Below are 25,985 nucleotides of genomic sequence, written 5' to 3'. Positions count from 1 at the left end.
GTAGACTTCTACATTTCTACACTGATCTTTGTATTTTCTTTTACTACCATGTAGAAAATTTCATGGGGTTTTAAACTGCCAGAGGAAGCAAAGAATGAAAGAGAACCCCAGAGAAATAGTGAAGAATAATATCAAACTTTCACATGACACCATAAAATTATGTGAATCCATAGTGGGGAGTTTCTTGAGAACTAGAAAAGTTGTCTATTTGTTTCATGTCTTCTGAAGCTTCTATTTAAGCTTGGAGTTTCAATATACAAACAACTTAATAGGCAAGAGATTTGCATTTAGCTGTAGATATTAGCTGTCTTGAACAGACCTGAAAATCAGAATAGCTGGTGAGCACTGGATTAAAAATACTTTGTGCTGTATATGCTTATAACCTTTTCCGTTAGAAAAAAATTATTAGTTGAGCGTATACTCACTTTATGTTGATTCTTGTTTTCCAGAAATAGTAATTTTCTGAGATTAAACTCCTATGCATCCATTAGTAAAAGGAGGTGAATTGTTAAAACTAGGATGGTTTAACAAATTGTAATACTACTGAAAATTGGCAATTGTCTTACAACTGCCATAGTCCTGTGAGGTCATCAATGCTAGGCAAGGATACCAGCGTATCTGTAATTCTGATTCTGAGTGCTGTAAAGCAGCTTGTTTTCTATCTTTACTTTGGGCAAAATCTGCTTTTCTACAACCTACTTAAAATTATCGTTTGCGACACACAGAATTATATTCCCAGCCACTAGCATATCCTTAGGTTTCTCCATTACCCTTCTTTCTCCAGAAAACACCACCACCACCACCACAAAACAACAACAACAACAAAAAACCACACCAAAAACCCCCACAAACCAACCAACCGACCAACCAAAACTCCCCACAACTTAGGGAGGGCATTTTGGTTTGAATAAAAAATATTTGAGTCTTTTTTTTGGGGGGGGGGGGGACTGAAAATGTGTGAACAGCCAGCAAACATTTTACAGCTTATTGAGTGCTGTTTCTGACTCAGCAGCAACACAAAACTTCTCTTTGAAATCCACTCATACATCCAGTGAATAATGGAGAAGCACCAATGTTCAATTTGGGGCAAACTGAATACTGGCCTGGAAACATCCACCTTTCTGAACTTAAAATTGCTCATTACACCAAAAATTCATTCCACTAGACTCACATTCAGTAATCGGGTAGTTTGCCACACTGTAGTCATTTTAAAATGCTCTTTAAGTGTGGATGAACATACCAGAAAATCTAGGGTGTTTCAAGACACCCAAAGTACATTCCCTGGAGAGTGAATCGTCACACAAACCCCATCACTGTTCGCCTTGGAGTGAGATTTTTAAGCTATTGCAAATAACTGAAGTCAAGGGAGTTATGCCAAACTGTGAATATGGCTTATGTTTACTTTCTTTAGGATGTATTTAAGAATTTACCAAAGAAGAATGAAAATACAACCATGAAAAGGAATAACACTGAGTCTCCTAATGTTGTAAACCATTTGCGAAGCGAAGCTACTCAAGCTATTGTCAAGCTTTATCAGTTCCCCAAATTTTACTTGCATCAGTCATTTTCTTTGTATTGGGAGCAATATCCTGCTTGCTTTACAAATGCAAAAGCTGCTTTGTGATTCATTTCACATAAATAGTGAAAGATTGATCTGGCTTTTCACAGATGGCTTGTACATGCTATCTTTATTTCCTTAAAAGCTATTGACCTAAATGACCTCAATAGTGTGAAGACTGAGATCACAGTTCATTCTCAATATTTATTTATTCTTTGAATAGTATGCTTCAATTAAGAATAAACAGCAAGAGAATACAGCAACGCAGGACCAACCTACAGGAACTAAACAGAGGTTTAGGTGCACAGACGGTAGACAAGGATTTGTAGTAAGTAGATGTTAGTTGCAGCTTTTCACAGTGGGGATGACAATGTCTGAACACTAAAAACTGCTCTGATCATATTCTTTTATCTGGGTGGATTGTGCTTCACTGCATTTCCTTCCTCTGCTTAGTCAGTATTAAACCAAAATTCTACTGAATTTGAGAAGTTGGTATTTGACCTGATGTTGATTTAAGCTTCTAGAAGCTCATATCAGCACGAGGTCACCGTCAGGCAAAGTCAGTGAATCTAAAAATGGTGCAGAAAAAAAAGATTAGGCTTTACTTGGCTTCAGATTATTTAAACAGACAAGAATTTAGGGAAAACAGAATTGTGTTTCTCATCGGATTGGTCAAATCACTTTATTAAATGATGCAATTTACATCTCTGCATGCACTCTCAAATAAAGTGTCCTCTGCAGTGAGCAAAAAGTCTTTAGAAGTGAAAAGCCTTTTATAAAGAGAATACATTTTTTTGCTACTAGGCAGAAACACAATGTGAGTAGATATTTGGTTGTATTAAAGCAAACCAAAATGAAAACAAATTATGAACAAGAATTGTGAATATCATCATCTAACATAAGAAACTAAATTTTCAGTTATATCGTGTATTCAAATACCCTGCATATCAGCAGAGACAGCTCTGAGGGTGAACACAAAAACAGCGTAACTAAAATACCAAGAGATTTTTTTTCCTCTTATTTACTGAGCAGTTCTGTGCGTTCAAAAACAAATGTAAGAAATATTTGCATTAATATATTCAGAACTCACACGCAATAGTCACAACTATATGATAGAAACATGCCTTGATAGTGGAGAAATGGGGTGAAGAACAGAAAGTGCAAAATGCTGTGTGGTTCTTCCTAAAGTTCTGCCAAAGGCATTGGTGGTTTTTTGGTAGTGGGGTCCTACTGCTTCCATTGAACTTAGTGTACAGTCTCAATCTGATTTTAGCCTGATTTCCTTTGTGATCAAAGTTGTACTCTGTCTGCACGCCTCTCTGTGACTGTCCTCCCATAAGAACTTTGAAAATGTTCATTTGATTAATTTCTGTGTCGGTGGAATAGATCTCAAAGACAAACCATTGCCCACAGACTTTGTAAAAATAGACAGCTGGGTGGAGGGCAGATACACTTACCAGTGTTGCTATTGAGGGAAATGCTGCAATGTGAACTCATTCCTTATTAGAGAGGAGAGAATCTATATGGGAAAGAGGGCTAGTAAATCCTCAGCAGGAGGAAGAAAAAATCTGGAGGAGATCATGTTAAACATCCAAGTTAACCTACAACAGGATACAAAGCCACATGAAACTCAACAATGGTCATTTTCTTGTTCACAGAAGTATTTAATGATTAATTTCTTCTTGTAAATAGAAGAAAATCCTTAGGCTTTGTTTCTTTTGGGACACTGGCAGAAGGGCAGTGATTCTGTCTGGAACTCTTGTTTCTGCCTTTCTTACGTGTTGGTTGCATATTTGAGGGAATGAGCTAGAGACTGATCCTAGAGTATGCTTCCCTGTATTGCTCTGTGTTATCACAGCATTAAATCCTTTTTCAGTTCACTTTTTATCATAATTCTTTTTTTTTCTAATATAAAAATGTAAAGATTTTTTTTAGCAATTTTTAATTAGAATGAAGCAACATTTCCTTCTGGTAGGTGTACAACCTTAGAATTCACAACATTAGTTTCAATGAGAATTCAGAAGGTAGAGATCTGATTCTGAGAGTTAAAACAATTATATCGTGTAAAAAGATGCCTTAATGCAAACACATTTATCTGTTTTCCTGTTTAACAAAGCGAAGGCAGAGGTTCAAAACAGAAACCTGAACTTGACTTGAATACAGGGAATCATTTTATTATGGCAATATGGACCACAGTTCAGCAAAGTAGATAAGCATGGTGTCAGTTTCAGGCCTTCTGCGGTACACATGCACCAGAATTTCTTGAGGAGTTAAGGCATTGGTGACTTTGAGTTATAAAATCCACTGAATTTCATTTTGAGTTATGATTTCATTGAAATTACGTGAAAAGTTGACATGTGTTTCCAGGGAGATGGGTCAGGATCCAAAGACAAGCAGTTAAGGCTAATGAGACTACCACAGTCCCATGGTTTTGGTGGGAATATTCCCAGTAATAATGAAAAGGAGACAACATGGGACTTTGCAGAGGAAAAGGTAATTTTTGCCTGTATGGCAGACAAATTTACTCCAATGATGTGCATGTATGGCTCTGAGGTGCAAAGCTGATTTTCAGGCATATGCTGGCAGCCTTGTTCATGTAATTTTTCTAAATAATATTTTCTCTGTAATTTCATATTTGTGAAATCACTTTGTAATGTGCTGCAGCAATATGATCCCAGTTTAAAGGTTTATAATTCCCATGTCATCATTTCTTGCTTGGTCAATATGATCAGATGATTTCAGGGAGGCTTCTGTTTGACTAGATAATTACTGCCAACTTAAACTCATTGCGGGTATATTTTTCATCTAATTATTTATTCTTATGGCAAGTTCTAGCTCAACTGACCTTGGGTTTAATTTTCCTCTTCCCTTTATACCAATTGTATTTTATAATTGCTCTAATGGACATGGCCTTGCAGAGGGTAATGTTTTGTAGTGTATTCTTTCTTATTGCATATATGCTTTAGTTCTTTCTAATCTAATCACTTTACTCACAGTAGACAACCTTACTGAAACTAAGCACAGTTTACAATGCTGCTGCAGTGATTTTAGTTGACTCTGCATAACAGATCTTTGAAGAATGCTCCACAAAATGAGAATGCGGAGCACTCTGTAAAACTTGGGGTTTTCATTTAATGCTTGAACAACATCTAAGCTACCCAATAAGCTTGGAATACATAATTTTTTAGCCACATATTTATATTGTTTAAATATGCTGTAAATGCAAGATATATATCACCAGCAAAAATTATTTCCCATCTCTTCAGATCCCTCAAGATAGTTTAATTGTAACCAACTGCCCCAAGATTTGCTACTCGTACTAGACTCATACCATGTAACACATGTCATAAACCCTCTGTCACAATTCAACATCTACATAGAACAGGTATTTTTCTTGAAAAACAACTAATCTTTGTCTTCCCAACTGAGAATGCAACACTGTACCTTGAGCTACCTAGATACTAAGAGTAACTGCCCAGCCAGTCAGATTACCAGACACTGCAGCAGTAAATGCTCAGCAAGTAGTACACTTCACAAAGAAATGAAGGCTGTTCAGCCTTGGACTTGTTCGATAGTTTATTACAAAATTAACTTGCAATCCAGTTTAAATATGGTCTAAGTATTTCCCTCATCCTTTTTGCTGTTCAAGTATCATGGTACTGATCTCTGTTAATAACACCTTTCTTCCTGTTGTGTTCAGATTATTTGATTGATTACAGTGTAAAAAACATCATCAAAACTGTTTTGAAATCCATCTGGGATGGATGACTGCATAGATGGTGTACATCTAGCGTGTTCTAGAGAATCAGGTACCATGCCCACAAACATGTTCCTACTTTTGCCACAGTACTTTCTTAGCTCATTTTAAAAATGCAGTAAAGAAAACATATGGCAAATAAGCCAGTGCTTCCAACTATTCCACTTCCATTGGAACTTTCCCAAGTCTGGTTATATTTAGTACCTTGGAACTTAGATGTCAAACACCCACAAAACCAACAAAAGCCTGTAAAATACTTCTTGCTTTAAATGCCCTTGTACTGTCTCCATCTACATCCTTTATAGGTTTTTGTATTGAGCATTAGTTGCCCCATTTTCATGCCACTCCTCACCCCAAGAATAAGTATTTTTGCCTTTTGACAAACAGAACAATCTTAGGTTAGGTGTAAAACTGAGTCTATTCTAGAGGCTGCGAACCCTGCAGTCATGTGATAACTGTGCTCCATTCAATTTTGCCCCCTCATCTCTTTAGTTCAGAGAGCATTAAACCAGCAAGAAACTTTCCTTCTCCAATTCAAATCTAAGGATTTTAGAGTTGGAAGAAGGGAAAATGCACCAGGCCCTTCAGCTGCTCATGTTGGACGCCTCCATCCCCTTGGCTGTGGATTGTAGTTTGAATCAGCTGTTGACAAGCAATAGTCAGACCTGGAATCCATGGACATTATATCAGGCTCTGTTCTGGACTGTTGAGTGCAGTAAGCATACTGCAGCTGAGAGCCAGCCTGCGTGGTGGCACTTAGGGCAGACACGGAGCTTTTGCGGGGTGATACAATACTCGCTTGCTTCCCTCCTAACAAAGCTAGGCTAGGACTTGGGGCTGGAGGCTCATAAGAAACTTTTTGTTTCCATTCATCTGGTGGCTCAGGAAGTGTTTTCCTGCGAGCAGCTGATACTACATTGGCAGCAATGGATTCCTGCATACTTTGGGGCCCAAAAGCTTCATCCACTAGGCCGAGAGGGGATCTTGCTGCTGCTTCCCAGGGAGTCAGTCTCTTGACAGGCTTGTCAGCCACTGTGTCAGGCTTGCTGAAGTAATCAGGGGCAGGCTGAAATATAAGAGGAGAAGTAGGAGACGTGGCTCGAGAAATGAATGAAGGTGGTCCCCCAGGAAGTGATAATGAGCGTCCACTGCTTCTTCCCTAGGAAAACAGAATACCAAATACAGTTAAAGTTATCAGTCAACCAAGAAAGTAGCCCCTTCTCTTCACTTTCAAGCTGGAACAACAGACCCTGAAAGCGCATGACATGCATGTCTGTGGTACTTTTTAATACTGTAATTTAGTGGAAAAAGAGGAGGTATTAAAGAGGAGGCAGACAAAGAAATAGGAACAAAGACAGAACAAATTGAATTTTTGAGGAAAGTAAATTGATTAAAGATAGGCTTTTATTGAAAAGGTACAATTATGTTAGGAGCTGTGCAGCTTTCCCTTTGCTCAGCTAGTGTGACTTGTTCTGAAAAGACCATTCTTAATAATGAAAAAGGAAGTCATCTTGTGACAGTTCTGTGTTTACAAGATTCTTTCAAACATGCAAGCACAGCCTAATTTATTTGATAACAGACCCTAAGACATCTGTCTGAGAACATACCTTTGGCATTTCTTACTCTAATAATTTTAGACTTATGCTGGTTTTCACCTTTTGGGGCACAAAAATGAACAAAAAATACTAAAGACATTAATGCAGTCATTCACTTAATACCCTTACATGACGCTACTTAACCTGGCTTCTTTAAAAGGCAATGCCCTCAAAATTTCGGTACATTCCGACCCATTTATAGGATCAATCCATTCATATTTGGCAAATCCTAATCTTCTTAGTAATGCAGCACTTTGAAACAAAAACTGTGTTGATGAGAAGATTCTGCTGCAACAGTCGTTTGGCAGTGTATAAAACAGGTACAGCCATTTCCCCAAGCCAGAGACAATCTCTGAGTGGCACAGACAAATGACATTGTGCTCTCCAAGTAGTCTCTATACACGTGGTTCCTAAACTCTTTGATTTACATCCATTGATTCATATCCTGAGGTATAAGTGCCGTTACTTCTGAAATCCCGTGTGAAATTCCAGGCTTTTTCACCAGAGGCTTTGCTAGAATTAAATTCAAATATTGGCCTGTGTTACTCTTCTTAATTAGCTTCCAAAACTTAAAATACTGTAAGCATGATCTAGATACCAGCCAATATGTATCTGATCATACAAGGTAGAGCTGTTCTAGCAAAGAGTCACATGGAAATGTTGTGTCCTACAGACTTTTCTGTCACAGTATCTTACTGCATTTAAGAAACATCAAAGATCTCTGCTTCACACAGCCTTTTAAGTTCTTTTTCAATATCAGCCTTGGATGTGAGAGATGGAAACAGGAAGTGACTACCGATTTCATTGTTTTCAGTCAGTTTGGTGGTGCTTAGTCTGAATCAAAAATAGCACAGAGATTATGTAATGAGAGTTTTGACAACTTTATAACAGGACTATTCTTTGAAATCATAAATTCAGCATGTAAGAATTGTTATAGGAAAAGCAAAATCTCAAATACTGATAATCCAAAGAATATGATAATATCATTTGAATTTGTCCTTATCAAAGGGAGATGCAGTTATTTTGAATTACATTCTTCCTAAAATTCACAGTGGTTGTCATCATCATGATGTACATTCCCATAAACCTAGACAGAAGGAAATGAAAATTTATATTATTTTTATTATCAATAAATCTAGGAAAATTAAGGAAAATTAAAGACCGTTTTGGGATTGAAACAATTCCCCTACGTTTTGTAAAGTGGTTGCAAGTTGAAGCAGTTATTAACCCTTTGGATTGAGGGGAATATTTTTCTAATTTTCACATCAATTCACAGATAATTGTTGAATTTCTTTCATCGCCCATAGAAGAAATGAAGTGAATGCATCAATATTGTACAGTATGCCATCGTGCTTCAGTGTTTACCTCAAGGAGGAGAAATTTTGTCTGTAAACCTGCTGACTGCTAAGACTGTTGTTGCAACACCTGTCAAAATAAAAGTAATCCAACAGTACAATGCACAGCAGATTTTTGTACATTACGTAGCAACTTACTTTTGCAATAGTTTATTGGGATAAAAGCCATTATCTCCTCCAATGTTATTCTGAAATTGATTCAGAATATATAATATCACACATTTGTTTGACACTCCGTGGTAAATAGGTTTTAAGAACTTGCAGAAAAGTATGATTTTTGCTAAAATATAAGCATATCTCAAATGCAGGAACTGAGAGATGCTCAATATTGCCTTGTTTTTGTTGCAGCTAATTTTTATGGGGGTAGTGGTGTTCCTAGGCTGAAAGTCTAGGTCTGAACATTTTTAAATTCAAATCAGATCTCTGGTTGTTATTCATATACTGATTTCTGTCACTGCTTTGATGCTCAGCCCCTTTAAAACTAAGAAACATAATCTTTGGAATTAAGGCAACATTTAGTCACTAGAATTCATCATTCGTTTACTGGACTACAGCAGTCAGGTGTTGTGATCCTTTATGTTATTTTCTCTTCATATTTAATTTTTGGAGATTCATCTTTTGACAAGATGTGAAAAGAGTACTAGAAAGAATGTACAAACCTCAGCTCATAAATGAGACAGTAGGAAATATGAAGTGCAAGTAAGGGTGGTGAGACACTGGAACAGATTGCCCAGGGAGATTGTGAATGCTCCCACTGTGGAGGTGTTCATGGCCAGGTTGGATGGGGCCTTGAGTGACCTGGGCTAGTGGGAGGTGTCCCTGCCTATGGCAGGGGCTTTGAAACTAGATGATCTTTAAGGTCCCTTCTAGTCCAAACCATTTTATGATTCTATGAAATAGAGAATAATTGTTCTATTCTCTCTCTCCCTTACGCTACAAGAAAATCATAAAAAGAGGAGTAAAGATTTTCCATTCTTCTCCCAGAAATCAAAGGAGATGGGAAAGAAGAACGATATCCTGCCAGTATTATTACATTATCATGTATTATGTTACTATAATCTTGTTGTAAAACAACCATAATGCACCAGCACTTGAAGTACACTGCAGAACAAACCAGAACCCTGCAGAGTGATTAACTTCTTGTTTGTCATTGCCTTGTGAGAAAAGTCTTTTCTACAATAGTTATTGAAGGGAAAACTATTTTTAGATGTCAAGAAGAGGAAAGGCACTTCAGACCTGTCCATTGCAATCAAAATGCCTGTGTTGAAAGGAAAGAGAAGGGTGCTGCCAACCCTGGCATAAACTAGTTCCTCAGCTAAGTCTACCCCCCTGTAAATGAAAGAAAAGCACTGCTTTCCATGAGCATTTAATCTTTAACTGTACATGGTTTTCAAAGCACAATACAGCTATGCCTGTTAAAAGCACATGGCTGAAAACTTTTCCAGGCACAGGCATCTTAGCTTTCCTTGGAGTAGTTAATTTCTTGTAAGGAGGAATATTTGCTGCCACCTTCTGGACTGTCTATTGCATAGCTTAGAGGAAGATGAAATACAAAACCTTGTGAACAAACATTTGAAAAACAAGTGCAAAGCTGGTCCTAAATTCTGGCCTTGCTGTTCTGTATGAACATTGCAAGGGTTTTAAGTTGATATAAAGTAAACGGTAATTGTGGTTTTTTTTTATCAAATAAAATAAGTATTAACTATATTGTAATATTTGAAGGGGAAGGCACAATTGTTGCTGAACATATCCAAACGAAAAGATAAATTGCACAGTTTTTTATATATTTTTGTATAAAATCTTTTCTAACTGAAATTTTCAGTCTTAACTGTTTGGGGTTTTTTCTTATTCACTTCATTCCAAGTGATGCAACCATTTCAGATTCATTTCAACCAAATGAATCTATATAGTTCAACTATATCAAAGAGTGAGAGTAAGGACAAACATTTCTAGTATCTTTTGCATTGAAAAGTGGTGCCTTTCTAAAGTGCATTCTTTAGAACCGGCTTGAGACTGATCTTTGTATCCAAAGTTTCTCATATTTCCATGGAAACTTGCCTATATAGATTGAAGGGTGTATGTGCCACACCAAGACTATAGGAAGAAGAATAATTGCACACAGATGCCCACACTGGCTTCTGTTCACAGTGTAAAGCTGTGTACCAACAGCAACCTGCAGTGAGACTGTAAGTAGCCTCCTCACAGATCAAAGGAAAAATCAGTAGCAGTTATTCATGGGTTTTGGGGGGAAAAGGGTGCATTTCTTTTCAAAGTCGTTCTTTAATAAATTGAAAATATTTGTCCATAGGTTGTTACTGTAAGGAACATTTTTTCTTCTAATATGTGTACTATATTCCTTGCTTTGCAATCAGTTAAAGCTCATACTGAAATCAAAGAGCATTCTGCTGCCTGTCAGCCTTTGCAATCTAACGTGTTACAGTGGTTGGGAGCGCGTTTGATTTCTGTAATGTTTTTTTTTTCTGTTTGTTGTGCAATTCTTAAATCAGTTAATATCTATTATTTCAGATGCAGATGGAAACATCAAGAGAAACACTCCCTCTGTTCAAGAGTTGAGTCTTAACATCTGATTAGAAACAACCTGGTTACTTTCATAGCAGCTTTTCTTTAATTGCCTGGAATTATAAAGGGACTCCCTGACCTATCTGTCTTAAAGACATTAAAAAAAAAAAAAAAGGATTCTTGGTGAAAACACTTACTATTGTTATATTTATTATCCCACACAGGAAGCCTTCATCCAGATAGTCAAGCATGGTTCAGGAAGTTATTTTCCTCATAGCTGAGTTTCCTCAGCCTAAAGCACTGTGAGTGCAGATATTATGACATACTACCAAATATGTCTGTGCAGGTTTCACATGCACTGAAATGAGCAGCAGTTTGTCAAGATCATTACAAACAGGAATAGATTCTTTTTCCTTTGAAAACTGCAGAGGATAACAGGAGACTTGATTAGCATGCTGTATAAAGACAAACTCTTTGCTTGCCTTACTCAAGGAAGCATATGTTAAAACCGTGGAAATATCATCATATGGTTATTTTTAGCTGATAATGGAGGAGTTAAAGTGTGTTTCTGTAGAGGTGTTTCCAAGAAAATATTTCACTGAGCTTCAGGATTTTTTCCTAATTTTAAAATAATTTTATAAAAACGCTAAAGTGCCTCCTGTAGAACAGCAAACAACCTGGAAAGCACTTGTCAAGGAGCTTGTGAGTGATTCCAGTTCCTTCCTTGTGTATTCACATGCAAAGGTAATGTTTGCTATAGAGTAAGAGCAGTCGTTGTCTCGGGTACTAGGAAGTTGTGATGCTGTGCTATGAAATTGTCAGGCTCACATTTTCCCGAGAAATCTACCAGCAGGGAGTCATTCAGAGCTTCTGAATCCACAGCTTTCTGAAGATCTTATTATATTTCTTCCTTGTATAACATTTCTGTTTCAGCTGAGTAGAGTCATTACAGAATATCATTATGTCAAGCCTCGTAGTTAAAAGTTGCACTTGCCATGCTGAACTGCCAAAGCAATCAGTGGAATCCTGGGTATTTGAATTCAGACAACAAAAGTTGGATCACATTTTGTTAAAAGGCAAGACTGGAAGAGTGGGTCTTTTTAGAACCAATAGTTTCTTATTCTAAAACCTACGAAATTCGTAAAAATATCCTGGAAAAAGAGAGGAGAGAGATTTTGCAGACTGTTAGTTGTGAAGAGTGCTGTTGTTTTCACTGGTTATTTCCCTACCTCATGGCATACAGAGGGTTCCCAGCAGAGATGCGGGAACAGCAGAGAGTGATGGCAGGTCTGGTCCTTTGTTGAGGTGTTGTCCTGGATACTTGATAAACAGTGCTCCTCCCACATCACATCACCTACTGTCAAGTTCTCTTTGTAATTGCTAATACTCTTTTAGCAGAGTTCATCTTAGTACTTCCATGGAGCTATCTATGATAATGACACTGTTGTTGCTCAGAGCAATGATCTATTAATAGGGCCTGATATTTTTTTAAAGCTCACTTTCTTGTGTTTGCTGGGTAGTAGCATTTTGGTTCTTTCACAATATCATTTTGTAAATAGTAGAGGAAAAAAATCATGGCCAGTGATGCAAGCACTCTGTTAGCTAAGAGCAGTCTAAAAAATTTCAACGAAAGGCTAGAAGCACTCAGCCATCTCTGTGCAGAATAATTAAACCCTTCTTGCTGATTGCTTTCTTTCCCTGTACCTTCAGTATTTAATGATCCCCTGATAGGTATTTGATCCTGTGCAGTCTTTGCTTTTTTCTGGAGTTTCCTTCCCACTCCTTGGCTCCCTTTAATCTTAGTACTTTTTCCTCTCAAAATTGCTGCTTTGCCACTTAGCACTGATTTTCCTTTCCAAACCACTCATCAACCCCTCACCTTGTAATTTTTGGAGCCTCCTAGTGTTTCTTTACTTCAAATACAAATTTGTGTAAATTATGAATATTTGTTTTAGTGTGAACAATAACTGAAAACTGAAAGCTGTTTTCATGAAAGGGATGTCTGGAATGTGATATGCAAACTGGTGCAGTATAATACCTCCAGTATGTGCTGTAATTAAATGTGCTAAAACCAACATAAACCACTTGAATTCCTCTTTTAACGTGAACATACTAGAAATATTATTATTAGGGGTGGCCTAAAATTTACTGTTGAATATGATTACAGAATCAAAATAACAAATGTGTCTTGGGAGACTTGCCATAATGTATTAAAATAACTCTAATAGCTTTGTCAGAAAACCTTTTACAAAAACTCACTGTCCTTTCAAAGTGAAATTTCAGATGCTGTCTCTGTACCCAGACCGTCCATTTTCTTGACGTTTCGGCTATGTTTGACATCATCATTAGCTTTTAATTTGGACCCAGGACAATGAACAGCTCAACTTTTCTCTAAATACCTGCTTCACAAGAGATTCCATGTTGGAGAAAGCTGTTACTTTTAAGTAGACTGCTTTTCTGAAACATTAGGAAGAATTACAGACTTACCTGATCAGTAAAGAGTCTTGAAGCCAAGCTGGATCCAAGCACTGTGCATGCAGAATGATGTGTGTATACATGGAATTGGATTCCCAATTGGACTTGGAATGGGATCTGAGCCAAGTTAAGAGGACCAGTTCGCTGGGACTTTTGCTCTTAATTCTTATCTGTGCTTTACAAAATCCTTCTGTTATGCTATAGGCCACATGAAATACTTGTATTTGTAACAGAAAAGAATCCAAACCCCAGATTTTCAGCTCAGATGTGCTTCCTTTGCTTCTGCACAAAGTCAAGAGAAGAAAGACTAATAGATATATTTTACCTTGCTATCACAGCAGCTGACCTTTTGCTTATCACTGTAAACATGCTTATGATTTAATTGACTTGGGTTGTGCTAAAATGGGTTGTGCTAAAATGAAAGAAATGGCAAAATTATTTTAAAGATGACAATTATGCATTTCTGACTTTCAGGTGAATTTAGTTCCAGACAGATGACTCAAGGAACTGAAATATTCTGGTTTAGGCCATAGCTTCTTTTAACATGAGTCTATTTTTTCTGGAGAGCTAATTTCCTTTGCATGAGAATATACCATAGCTTTACCTCTTGTTTCTTCTGCTGATAATTAGAATATTAATGTTATTATTGCAAATTTGTATGCCATAGAGGCATATATATGCTAGAAGTTTGATTTCAGTAATCCCCATATTTTACTCAGGATGCTCAGCAGCTGGGAATGAATTCCGAAAGTTACTGACCTGTGCCATGATATGTAAGCTGCTCTTATCTTTTTAGTAGACACATGCATTAACATCAACAGTTGTGGTGGAAGTAGAAAATTGCTTAAATGTCCTCATAAAGGAAATATTCTTGAGGCAGGTGGGTGAACAAGTACAGAAATGTGATTATCATTTACAGATGTGTTTTACAGGAGGAGACTGTGAGTAAAAATGTGTAAGGCAATACGAGATTGGATTTCTGTGTGTCTCTCTAGCAACACTACTTGTCTTTGTTAGGGTTCTTTGTTCCATGTAGATACTGGTATCTTAAACTTCTACCTAAAATAGTGTATGCACCTTCAAATAAAACTTTTACTAGAGGGGAGGAGGGAGGAAAGAGAAAGGAAGGGGAAGGGGAAGAGGAAGGAGAAGGGGAGGGCAGAGAAAGGGACAGGAGGGAGGAGATCTCTTATTAACAGGGTAGCATAGAAAATAGGTTTCCCCTAAAGTATACTGTACATATAAATGAAGCAAAAAAATAACAACCAAGCCAAAGGAAGGAAAAAAAATCAAACAGGCAGAGAGGAAAGATACAAGTTTAATGACAGAAGAAAAATACAGATAGTGACAGTGGAAAACAGGTAGAAGGGAGATCTCCAAAGGATTAAAATATTGCTACTTTCTATTTCCAGGTAAATTCAGTGTAATTCTTTCTTGAGTTTTCCAAACTTTTCTTTTTTACAGATTCACAGATTGGTTCCATCCCCCCCCAATTTCCCATCATTCTCCCGAATTTTAATGGGATGGTCTTTCTTCAAATGCAGTCAGTACCCTAATACAAAATTTAAAGGAGAAAGTAGGATTTTGGAGGCCTAAAATTAAGAGTGATTTTTATTGGCTTGATTAGACTTTGATTCCAAGTCTACTTTCTTCATGTACAGCCAAATGCATTCTTCTCAACTTTGAGTGCAGTCTGAGTTACCATCATGGGACCAAGCTAAGGTGATTCTGTTCATACATGGGGAATGTTTTCTTCATCAGGATAGACCTGTAAAAACTCCTCTGATATAAAAGATCCGTATCTGGTCTGTAGCTAGTTGAATGATAGTTTAAATGAATACATCAACACATTCTGCCATCTTTACTCACTGAGTGATGCTTTTCTCTGTAGTTTCACACTTGGGATGGATTTTGGTATTCTTAGTTGTGTGAAACAAGACCTTTTTTTTAGACATAGCATCACTGATGTTAACAGTGCTGCTTACTGAAAAATACTCTAAGCTATTACTTGATTTCAGCAAGACTGCAGTGATATACAGCAGGTTTCATGAGCACAAACACAAGAATTTTCTGCAATAGCAGTATTTCAATCCTTAGTCCCCAATACAAGTAAAAGGTGAAAGTATAAGACCAGAGTAAAAAGATTTCGAGAGGGAAGAAGCACCATAAAGCCCCAAGTGAAAAGAATAAAAAATGTATGACGGACCAAAAGGAAGACGTTGTATTTATGATTTACTGTTAAGTGCTACCTTCTGTGGCATATACTACTCTGGTTGCAAGAATCAGTACTCTCCAATGTATGCATCCCTTCAGTTCTCAATCACTGTGCTTTCTCAAGAAGCTGTTGCATTACATTGCAGCTGCATAACCCAGCTCACCTCTCTGGCTGTTCAGTAATTTTGATTTACTGGCTTCTTTCTTACTTACCGGATTCAAGGCCAACTTTGACTAAACATGTCTGCACTTGGGATGTCAAATTTCCCCAAAATGGGAAATCTTTCCAGCTGTCTTTCCACCTCTTTTAGACTTCAAAACACTCTAGCATGTCTTATAGCACATTCTCTGTGAAATCACAGAGGCAGTTCATGATTTTGGATCACAGCTGATCCACATAGCTTACAAACTAAATCCCTGGCTGATCAATCAGATTCCTGTGGAAGGACTTTTGAGCCAGGACAGATTCTGATTGAGTTCTGTGAGGCTTGCACAGGCCAAAGGTCTATCCAGTTGTATTCTGCTAGTGATCAGTCAGAGTATGTATTTCCTCTATGTATCTATTTTATGCTGTGCTAGTAATACATGTTACTATCTATTAATATAATTTAATAAGGCACTTTTTTTTTTTTTTTTAAAAAAAAAAAGTCCTCAAATCCCTAGGTCATTAGAACACAGATGGAGAGGGGGGCAGAAAGAGAGCTCTTCTCTATTAATTCGATATACCAGGAATATGGCTTACTGTTGTTGGAGTCCTGAAGCAAAAACCTAGTGTCCTGCTTACTTAATGCAATGGTATCTATTCATTTCAGGATGTTCTATGTATAAAACATCTGACAATAAAATTTTTATCTATTTTGATTCCTTAAAAAAGTTCAAATATTTTGGACCCAGATTGGAGGTGATATATCTGATACCTTTGGCACTGGTTGTGTGCCAGGTTTTACCACTGCAAACAATTGATTGCAAGCAAAATGGACACTAAGTTTCAGCTATAAGGTTTACTCTTCAATAGTTGATGGCTTCCACACCTGTGCAATGACACCAGCTTTCTTTGCTGAAAATTTTGGCCTCGGAGCAGTAAACAAAGAGGATGTCGTGGTGGTTTCTGGCTTAGAAAATGCAGAGTAGCCTGTAGGTGAATAGGATTCATTGACTGGGAGAGAGGCATTTGACTGGAACGAAGGTTGTGTGCTGTAGGCTGGCACGGAGTACACTGAAGATGCCCGAGCATGAGGAGGAGAGCCAGCAGGAGGTGGTCTAAAAGGTAGAGGTTGCTTTGAAGTGGACAGCTTCGATGTCTGCTTAATAGCAAAGCTTTCCTTAGTACTAGGAGGTTGAAAAGTAAATAAAGATGCATCAAGTTGATAAGGTTGATGTTTCATAATATCCAAAGTATTGAGACCTTTCTTAGGTTTTCTTTTTGTATTTTTGGTAGCAGCATCGGACTTAGAAGAAGGCTTCGTAGCACCAGGAGGATAGGATGGGCTGTGGATGGGATTATAAGCAACAGGTGGAGGTGCTCGGACGTTAGGTGAATATTTCCAAGAGGCTGGTAAGGATGGAGTTGGAGATGAGGCTCGTGCCATGTTTGCTTGCACAGTCTCTGAATCTACCACGTACTTCTCCATTCGGGAGTGCCTTCTGGCAAATAACTGTGCTCCTTTTCCACTCATTGCTGGTGGCATCTCAAAGGGTGGCTTTGTTTCTCCAGCAGCTGGTGTGACTGGTGTCTTGGGTGTGTGGTTGGGACTCGCTAGCATTGCTTGAGGCCCTTTGAAAGGACCAGCTAAGTCAAGAGTACTTGGGGGACGGATAGGAGAATGAGGATCCTGTGGAGATTTGAGTGGTGCAGGATATGCTGTCTGAGGTGAGGCTGGTGCTGGGAAAGAAGGAGCCTTGTTAGGAAGTACAGCTGAAGGTGACCAAACTGGTGAAACTGGAGTACCAGCAGCAGGAGGGATCTTGAGTGAAGGCTTTGGAGCAACAGGAGGAGGTGCCTTTTGTTTAGATGCTTGAGTCTGCATGAAATTGCAAGCTTCTGCTCCCAGACTGAGGTAGTCTTCTTCAGGTCCTGACTCAAAACCAGCTCCAGTACCTTTTTTGCCTTCTGCATTGTGCACAAGGGACAACAGGGCAGGATTAGGACTTACTTTAGGTGCTTCTTTGAAAGAGAACATAGGTTTTGAAGTGCTTCTTCTCTTTGCCTCTTGTAGTATCCCAGTTCTCTTGGCTGGCACTGCGATCCTTTCATCCCTGGAGGCTATGCGCTCTGTGGGCTCAGTGTGTGACCACACAGAGGGGGCAGCTCTGCTGGCCACAGGGGCTGAAACAGGTCTGTACAGAGCCTCTGGGGGTGGGCTAATGGAGCAGTAAGGAGGTGGTGCTGGTATATCTGAAAGAGGACTAGTGACATTTCTTACAGGTGAAAATGGTGCAGCTGCTCGGTTTTGAACCCCAGAAGAGAAGGGCTTAGCTGTTTTATTCAAAGATGCTGCTTTTTGACCTTCAGAGGTCTGAAAAGAGAGGTTTGTGTCTGGTGCTAAGCCAAAGCCATTTTGTTGTACCATTTTGTTATGATTCTGGCTCACATCTGTGTAGCTTTTGCTCACACAGGTCTGCTGTCTTGACATTTCTTCCTGTTTTGTTTGATAGACTGAAGAGCTTACTTTCTGGAAGTTCTCTGACATGGTGGCTTCCCTTCGTTCCTCGGTGTGAACTGTGTGTGTCTTCATCTCCTCCTGTTCAGCTGTAATCTGATCCATCCTCTGCCTCCTCTTGGCAAACATGAGGGCCCCTTTACCTGTGCTCTCTGGAAGCGTCTGCATCTCCTCTCCACTTTTTGTTTTCTTTTCAACCTCAAGTAAACCACTGTCCCAGTCAAAAGTCACAATCTTACCGTCCTTGTCAATGTCAGAGAAGAAATCTTCATCTATTTCTGATTCACTTGTTGCAAGCAAACTCACTTCAAAGGCGTTTTCTTTATCTCCCTCTTCACCTTCTCCTTCTTCACCCTCGTCTTCGTAACGCTCTAGCTCCCCAGTACCGTAGCTGACTAAAGTATATTTCCTAGCCCTTTGACGACGCTTCTTGAACATCAACACCCCCTTGGAATTGGGGTTGGGGGCTGCTGTCAGCAGCAATGCAATACTTTTACATTTAGATTTGGCTTCTTTGACCTGCTTCTCTGACAGACTCTCACTTCGCCGGAGCCCTATGGCAAGAATCAAAGCACACAGTTAATTGCATGGAGCCCATGAAACTACAAGGAGACTAACAACAAATAGTTCTGCATTTGTCTGTGCTGAAATTTACCCAGTGTCCTCTTCCTCCACCTTAAAATATTTATTTTCTTTTTGTGGAGAGTTCATTATACTTAAGCTTTTCCCACAATATCAACTGTATTGTAAATTCCATACCCAGCATTCCTTAGAGTCACACCCATGCAAGTTCAAAGGCTATATCACTTTCATTAGGACATCAAGAACATTATGTGTGTCTTTTTTTCTAGCACTCCTGATTTTTATTCCCATAAGTAACCTCAGTAGTAACAGGCAGATGATATTTTGTCATTTATTCCATTTCTGTGGTCTGGTATTTACCAAGTGTTTGACCACAGTTCCTAAGCTCACAGCAGATGCTCCCAGCCAGCCAGGCCCATGACTAACATCTAAGACCAAGTGAAACTGGGTGTAATCTTCCTGACAGTGGCAACAGTTTCTGACATTTCTGTGTTTATTTTACTCATATGAATTACAAAATGTGTGTAGCTGCTGAAAGTCAGTATGCTTCTTTGTACTATCTATTTAAAAGCAAGTATATATCCACAAAGGCATACACAGAAACTGTTAGCATTAACTTTCAACCCTTGGAAGACACAGGATTTTGGCTATGATGCTCAATGAAAGTGAGTTTTGATCTTGTAACAACCCAAAACATAATTAAAAATTGTGTAGGGCAGTGTGGCTAATTGTATAGGAAAATCTGGCAAGAATCAATACACATTTAAGAATTAAGCTCAAGAGTATCCATGAGCATATATAAATAATACATATTTCTTAAAGCCTAAATTACTGTTTTTCATCAAGTCATGTGGAACAGGACTAGATGCAGCTGTAAAGCTGAAAGGTGCGCTGCAAACATCAGCATGACTGCTTCCTTGTTATGTGACACAGAGAATGTGCCCCATGGGGCAATGCTAGTCAGGTGGAGTCCCTGTTATTCCCTTTCCTTATATTCTACATTGCATCTCATGAATAATAGCCTCCATAGCTTCTCCCTTTAAAAAAAACTAAAATTTAAAGCAGTTACTGCCTAAATCAATGGTCTCCTTCCACTTAGTTTCAAAAGGAAGAAACGTGCCTTTGATACATGAAAATAGAAGAGTAAATGATGTGGTATCTTTTGTTAGCATAAAGCAACCTCTTTAATGAAAGCCATGTGTTGTATTTTCTTTCTATTAGTGATCCTTTTAGCCATGTCAGTAGGTGAAGTCTAATACTTCTCCTATTAAAGACAATTGGACTTTTGCCATTATGCCAGATGACAGCATGACTGGACCAATGGTTCTCACAAGAACCTACAAAAGAGAAAAGAGTGTGGCATCCAAGCCAGCAATCTGTAGTGTTCTGTTGTGTGAGGATCAAATCCCAAAATCCTGGGCTCAGTCCTTTGACAATCCAAACACTTGCATCAGTTGCTGAAGAGATTTTCCAAGAGTATGGGGTTCAGTGTTAGAGTGCCTCTGCAAACAGAAAGCCTGTAAATTCTTTGCTTTCAAACAAGCTATTTGCATCAGCAGTGTTTTTCTGGGAAGCAGGTTCTGTCAGTACCGATACAGTTCTGGGGAAAGCAAAAACTGAATTTTCATTTTGCTAGCATATTTTTTCTTAATTCATCTGTAGTTAGTTAATCATTAGTTTCAAAAGAAGGCAGAAGAGATGTTACCTATTCATCTCAGTATAATCTGATGGCTAGTTACAGAGAAAGTTTCTGCTAAAGAGATCAAACATCTATAACAAATTTCTTCTCTTATAGACTTAAATGCCGCATTATAACTTCTAATTTAAAAGAAATATGCATAGTACTTGCTGCACAGAGACTCCCCTATTCTTGGCAATTTGTTTCTTCCAAAGTATATATAGAATTTTGTAAATAACACAAATATTAGTGATTTTAAAAGCAAACATTGTTATAGGTGAAGTTGCTGGCTCCTAAAGATAATGACCTGCTGCTAGAGCAGAAAGAACTGAGATTGCCATAGCTGAGATAGGAAAAGGACAGAATCTGTCCTACAGTTCATTCTTTCTACTTTTGCCTTATCAGACAGACATTGCAAGCAATTCTCTAAAAAGACAGGCACAGTCCCACAGTTTCTCACTTCACAGCCAAAATGTAAAGCCTGGGAACTTTTCATTTATGCTTCATTTAATATGCCAAAAATATGTGGATTGCATACAGACACTCAGGCACAAGTAACTGCTTAACCCACTTGCCAATAAGATACAAATGGTTATCATGCTAAAAATATGCTTACAGAAGAATTAGCAGTGGGTTAGCAGACTAATTCCAGCACTGCATATGAAATAGCTTGTTGCTACAGTATATCACTGCACACATTCAAGCACCTTTGACATACTGCTGCTAAATCCCCAGACAAGATTCTTGACATTGTTGGGAAAGAGCAAGCAGCCAATAGAGAGGTCCTGAATGAATAAAATAATGAATAGATAAACAGGTAAATAAATAAGTAATATATATCTACACTCAATTAATTAATATTGGTTCCAATTGGAAATTTACTTTCATGTAAACTTCTCAGACACATTTTGGAGCTGACCTCTGGGTATGGAAGTCAGAAGAAATAGCATGTTCACTTTACAGTCTAGAGAAGACTGACTAAACTGAAAGGATCACGTAACAGTTAAGCATATGCTGGTGTCTGTCAGAACCCCTTCTGCAGGCAACATCAAACTTTTATACTACCTTTTTTTATTAACTTTTAAGAGCAGTTGCATGGCTTTGATTTTAGATGATGGGAATGGCAACATAAAGTTTTTTTCTGTAAAGGAGAAATTCATAGGATTCACTTCAGACATGTGCAAGTAACTCGGCTGTTTTGTTAATATTTTACAGATTGCCTCTTGAGTTAGAAGACCAGTGGAATTCAGCTCTTTCTGAAGATGTAAGTGTTTTTATTTGGATAAATTCATGATTTAATTTCAAAGTGGAATTCTACTAAGCAAAGTAATTAGGCACAGTTAAGGCATGGGTATACTCTTGGCTCAACACCAGGAGCAGTGTATTACACTGAAAAAATATGTAAAGCAAGAAGGAAAACTACTTTTAAAAGAAAAAAAAGAGAAAGTTAGAAATCTGCAGAAAAAAAAGCCCACAGAAACCTTTTTTTCCTAATGCATTCTAAATTCTGAAATTCTGTTTCAAGTTACAAAAGATACCCTCAGGCAGTGCAAACGATTAGATGGGACATACTTACTTGCGTGCCTTGCTCTGTGCTTGAGAGGTCTGTGATCCTTTTCTGAGTGCCGGTTGTCCTCTCCCTGCTCTGTGCCTTCTGCTGAGATTGCAAAGGAGGGGAGGGAAGGAGGTGCTTCTGACTGCCCTCCTTCCACTTGAGAATCAACACACCCCCTCTCAGCTAGAGACCTGGGTGCTTCCTTTTCTCTGTCCGAACAGTCCAGGATCACCTCCACCCTGGGGATAGATGGAGCTGCACCTTGGATCTTCTTGACCTCTTTGCTACTAGAAAACTGGACTACTTTGTTTGACCACTGGATGTTGCCCTCTTTCACACCCAGGGGAACTGAGATTACAGGGCTAGTCCCATCTTGTACACTGGGTCCTCTTCCTGAAGGGGTGCATTTTTCTGCCCCTAAGAGAGTCACAGCAGGACCACTGATGTCCTTATGCACGTCATTTGCAAAGGACAACTGCAGTTCAACCATAGTACCTGGCTTGCTTTCTTCTGTCTTCCCTCTGAGAGCAGCCTCATCCGTCATGAGCACTTTGGAGGTGCCTATCACTTTAGAAGTAATTCTGTGGCTTTGTGTTGTCTCTTGTTTCGTTTCAGAAAGGTATGTGTTGCTTTCTTTTGCTCCCTGGTGAGTCTCACTGCAGATCTCTGTGATGCATAAATCTCCATGGGGGATCTCTTTAGCTGTGTTAATTTGCAGCGTGGTGCTCTCTCTATAGTCCTCCTCATTTTTTATGTTCTTGTGCTTTCCATTTTCAGCACTCAAGCTTTCATTTATTCCACTGGAGGATCTGCACATATATAAACAAATAATTCAAGAAAATAAGCCTCTGTAAACACAGCAATTGTAAGTACAATTACAAGTACAAGTTACAAAAGCAACTTCTGAATAGTATTTTTTCTCCTGTATTAATTGTGGTACATGCTAGCAGGTCCATTGAAGAATTTTTGCAGCATATAGAGGTCTTAAATTGAAGCATCTTTGTATTTTTCAGTTCAGTAAGAGGGATATTACACTACTGCACTAGAAATATGTTCCTACTGCCATCCTTCTACAGTGTTGAATTATGTCATTCCTAACATCAGTATGTTCTCACAGACACTTTTCTATTACAGTGTTTCCTGACAAGTGCTGCTGAGACTTCTGGAACAATGCTTCTTCATATTTCACATGTGTATGAGAAAATTAACTTTGCGTGACACCAGAAGAGTGGTTTATTCTTTGCTCTTTGGCTACTACTGCAACTGTTTTAGGCACCATCCACACATACAGGTTCTCTCCCAAATAGTTTACTCTGTGAGGAATAGCTAAGTACTGGGTAAGGATCAGAGGGAGGGGAAAAATACTTAAAATATGCATTCAAAGATTTCTGTGAGGATCATCATCCTTATATATCACAGAATAATTAAAACATTCTGGGCCTATTCCAATGGTCCAATCTAAAAAGGCAGTGAACCTATACAATATTCCCTAGTCATTAAAAAATTATCTATTTCCAATTGGAAAATGTTACTCTGTCTTCCTGAAGCATACTATAGACCTCCATGTAGCTCTTTTAAACTATTCCTTTTTCTGGCCCAGTTAGGCTGTTTTACTGGTGTTAGGACTCCTAGTGTACTCTCTAGCTTCTTTCAGTACTCTGGGACATATTGATAACTATTAATTTGACAAGAAACCATTTTTTGTACAGCAACATTGCAGCATCTGATGAAGGCTTTCTGCTGACTAGAAGTCAGCAAATCACTTTTTCAATAAATGTGGGGATTTCTGAAATCAAAAGCAGTTCCTGGGTATATTGAGACTTTGGAATCCCCTACAAAGAAAGGTTGGAAGATGCAACAGAAGAAATAAATCTGTCAGTGCACTGAAGAAACGTCAATATCGCTTGCTTTACTAGACATGCAGCATACTGTTTGTCACAGTCTGAGTCTGCCTCAGATAGCACAAAATGTGTAACATTCATTAAACCACATGGGGAGCTACGTAAAGGTCAGACATTTTAATTTAGGGAGCTCCTTGTGAGTGCTGCTGGATTCCATCATATTATGCTCTTTGGATGATCAATTGCACTGCTCTGAAGTACAGATAAATTACAGAAATCTGTAAACATTTCCTTGTAAGATATGAGACTGGGGGCTGGGCCAGCTAAATGTTAGCCTTTATTGGTAGCTGAATGATTGTGTGTATGTGTGAGAGAAAGATTTCCACCTTAAAAGGCCCTTGTTACTTATGGATATATTTCTACTCTATATAGACATAAAAGCCTATCTGTGTGTCAGGAAGCAGAATACTGGGTCTGATCTCTATTTTGTCGTTTAAGATTCTGTTTTGTCAAATTATTATTTTTGTTTCAGGTCTTTCCAGCTTGCTGCAGGAACAACACCCCTGGTGTAATTCCAGGAAGGAAGCAGAACTCATGCAGTCAGCACGGCAGGGTTTGTCTCAGAGTCATGTTTTACTCCCTACATGGTGCATTTCATTTTGGTATGCACTGAGCACACTCCCTACTTCCCCCTAGATACTTTGTTTCTAGACTCAGCAGTAGCCCCAGAGTTGCTAACACTGATGCAAAAAGGGCAGGCTAGTGTTTCTGTTTCCGTCTCCACTCTCCATGTTTCCTGAACACATCTGTTCAGCATTTGCTGGGAAGGTCAGTAGGATGCTCCCCCACATGGCATCTGGAGAGCGCCCGCCCTGCAGGATGTCTCTTTCCTCTGATCCTCTAGACCAAAGATTTTGTAGGCACTGCTGGGCAGTAACTGACTGTGCTTTGCAGGGGATTGAAAACACTTTTTGTAGACATCAAATGCCAGCTATCATTTTTGAAACTACTTTACAAGCCAGATTTTCCTCCCAGTAAGCTTAGTAAGAGCAGAATTAGGGCAACAACAAATGCCTATGGAAATCTCATCCTTCATGAAAACAGTGTAGGAACGGTTAGAAGCTTCCTAAGGAGAAATATTCTTCCTTGCTACTGAAAAATGCTTGGATACAAAGATCACCACTGGAACACCACTTTAATTAGGCAGTATTCTTTCCACATGATTTCCAGTATTTTCTTGAGATGGCTACTAACAAATGGCTAATTGGGAAAGGAAGAATTTGCTTCTTGTTGCTCTCTGAGGGTGCTAAGACACTTCCTGAAAAATCCTTGTGGTGGTATTACTGAGTGGGGCTACTACCCGCAAAGGAGGTGGCAGGGGAAGACAAATGTTCTATTTTATTCTCTTGTACCATGAACCATATTGACAGGAGGTGCTGGGAGCTGGGTGAGGTGAACTGATGAGCAGAAATTCAAAGATTCTCATGGTGAATTCCTGAAGAACATTTCAGTCACTCTCTGTGTGTTGAGCAAGTACAATTTTTGTAATATTTATAACAGACACACTTTCCTTCTGAGAGACTCCAAATGATGCAGGCTAAGCACTCTGGTTTGATTCTGATTTTCAGGATATGTCTTGCTGCTCATCATCCATTCAAGCAGGGCCAATGGAGTGAATGGAAGATGTGCTGTCACTTTCAGGTAGAGCCTACTGTGGCCTTCGGACCCACTGAAGTACCAGTTATAGAGCAGCAATAGGGAGGAGTCAAAGCACATGGAGCTATTTCTACGGCTGCAAAGAAGACAGCTGGTCAGCCACAAATACCATTTTTACAAGTGCAGTTCCAGTAGTCATGCTGTGAATTAAAAACATGAGAATGCAGATATCACATGAGGAGCATTCAAACGGTATACTGCTGAATTAGAATCAAGAGTTATGAACTATGGAGAAGGTAAATTGTAATCTCAGCTATCACTGTTTCCCTGATCTCATCACATTGATCCATTACTCAGCCCAAAACAACATACACAGACAAGACATACAAAATATCTGTTATAAATAAAATTAATACTCCTTGAGAGCATGTTAGTTTGAAGGCAGATTGTACCTGTGAACTGCTAGACACGTCAGAAAAGTTCCTTTGCACAGAAGCCACAGAGGAATTTCGTGTGCTCTTTAGATATCCCTGGTAACC

General features: G+C 38.7%; 1 protein-coding gene across 3 annotated transcripts in view; it reads right to left on the bottom strand.

The window, feature by feature from the left end:
- Nucleotides 1-5,907: 5,907 nt before the first annotated feature.
- SYNPO2 (synaptopodin 2) overlaps nt 5,908-25,985 on the bottom strand; it is a 71,820-nt gene continuing 51,742 nt past the window's right edge. For 2 of the 3 annotated variants that reach the window (XM_054392332.1, XM_054392333.1), the window contains exons 3-5: nt 21,971-22,758; nt 16,504-18,688; nt 5,908-6,466 (exon numbers count right to left, since the gene is read on the bottom strand). In XM_054392332.1, the coding sequence (XP_054248307.1) occupies nt 5,908-6,466; nt 16,504-18,688; nt 21,971-22,758 (3,532 nt within the window). Of the gene's footprint in view, nt 6,475-16,503; nt 18,689-21,970; nt 22,759-25,985 lie in introns of all 3 variants that reach the window. The other variant, XM_054392331.1, reaches the window with a different exon arrangement.

This window comes from Indicator indicator, chromosome 25 (genome assembly GCF_027791375.1).
Source record: "Indicator indicator isolate 239-I01 chromosome 25, UM_Iind_1.1, whole genome shotgun sequence".
In the NCBI taxonomy this organism is placed as follows: Eukaryota; Metazoa; Chordata; class Aves; order Piciformes; family Indicatoridae; genus Indicator; species Indicator indicator.
Note: the sequence above shows the minus strand (reverse complement) of the source record. Positions and strands in the feature narration are given on the sequence as shown.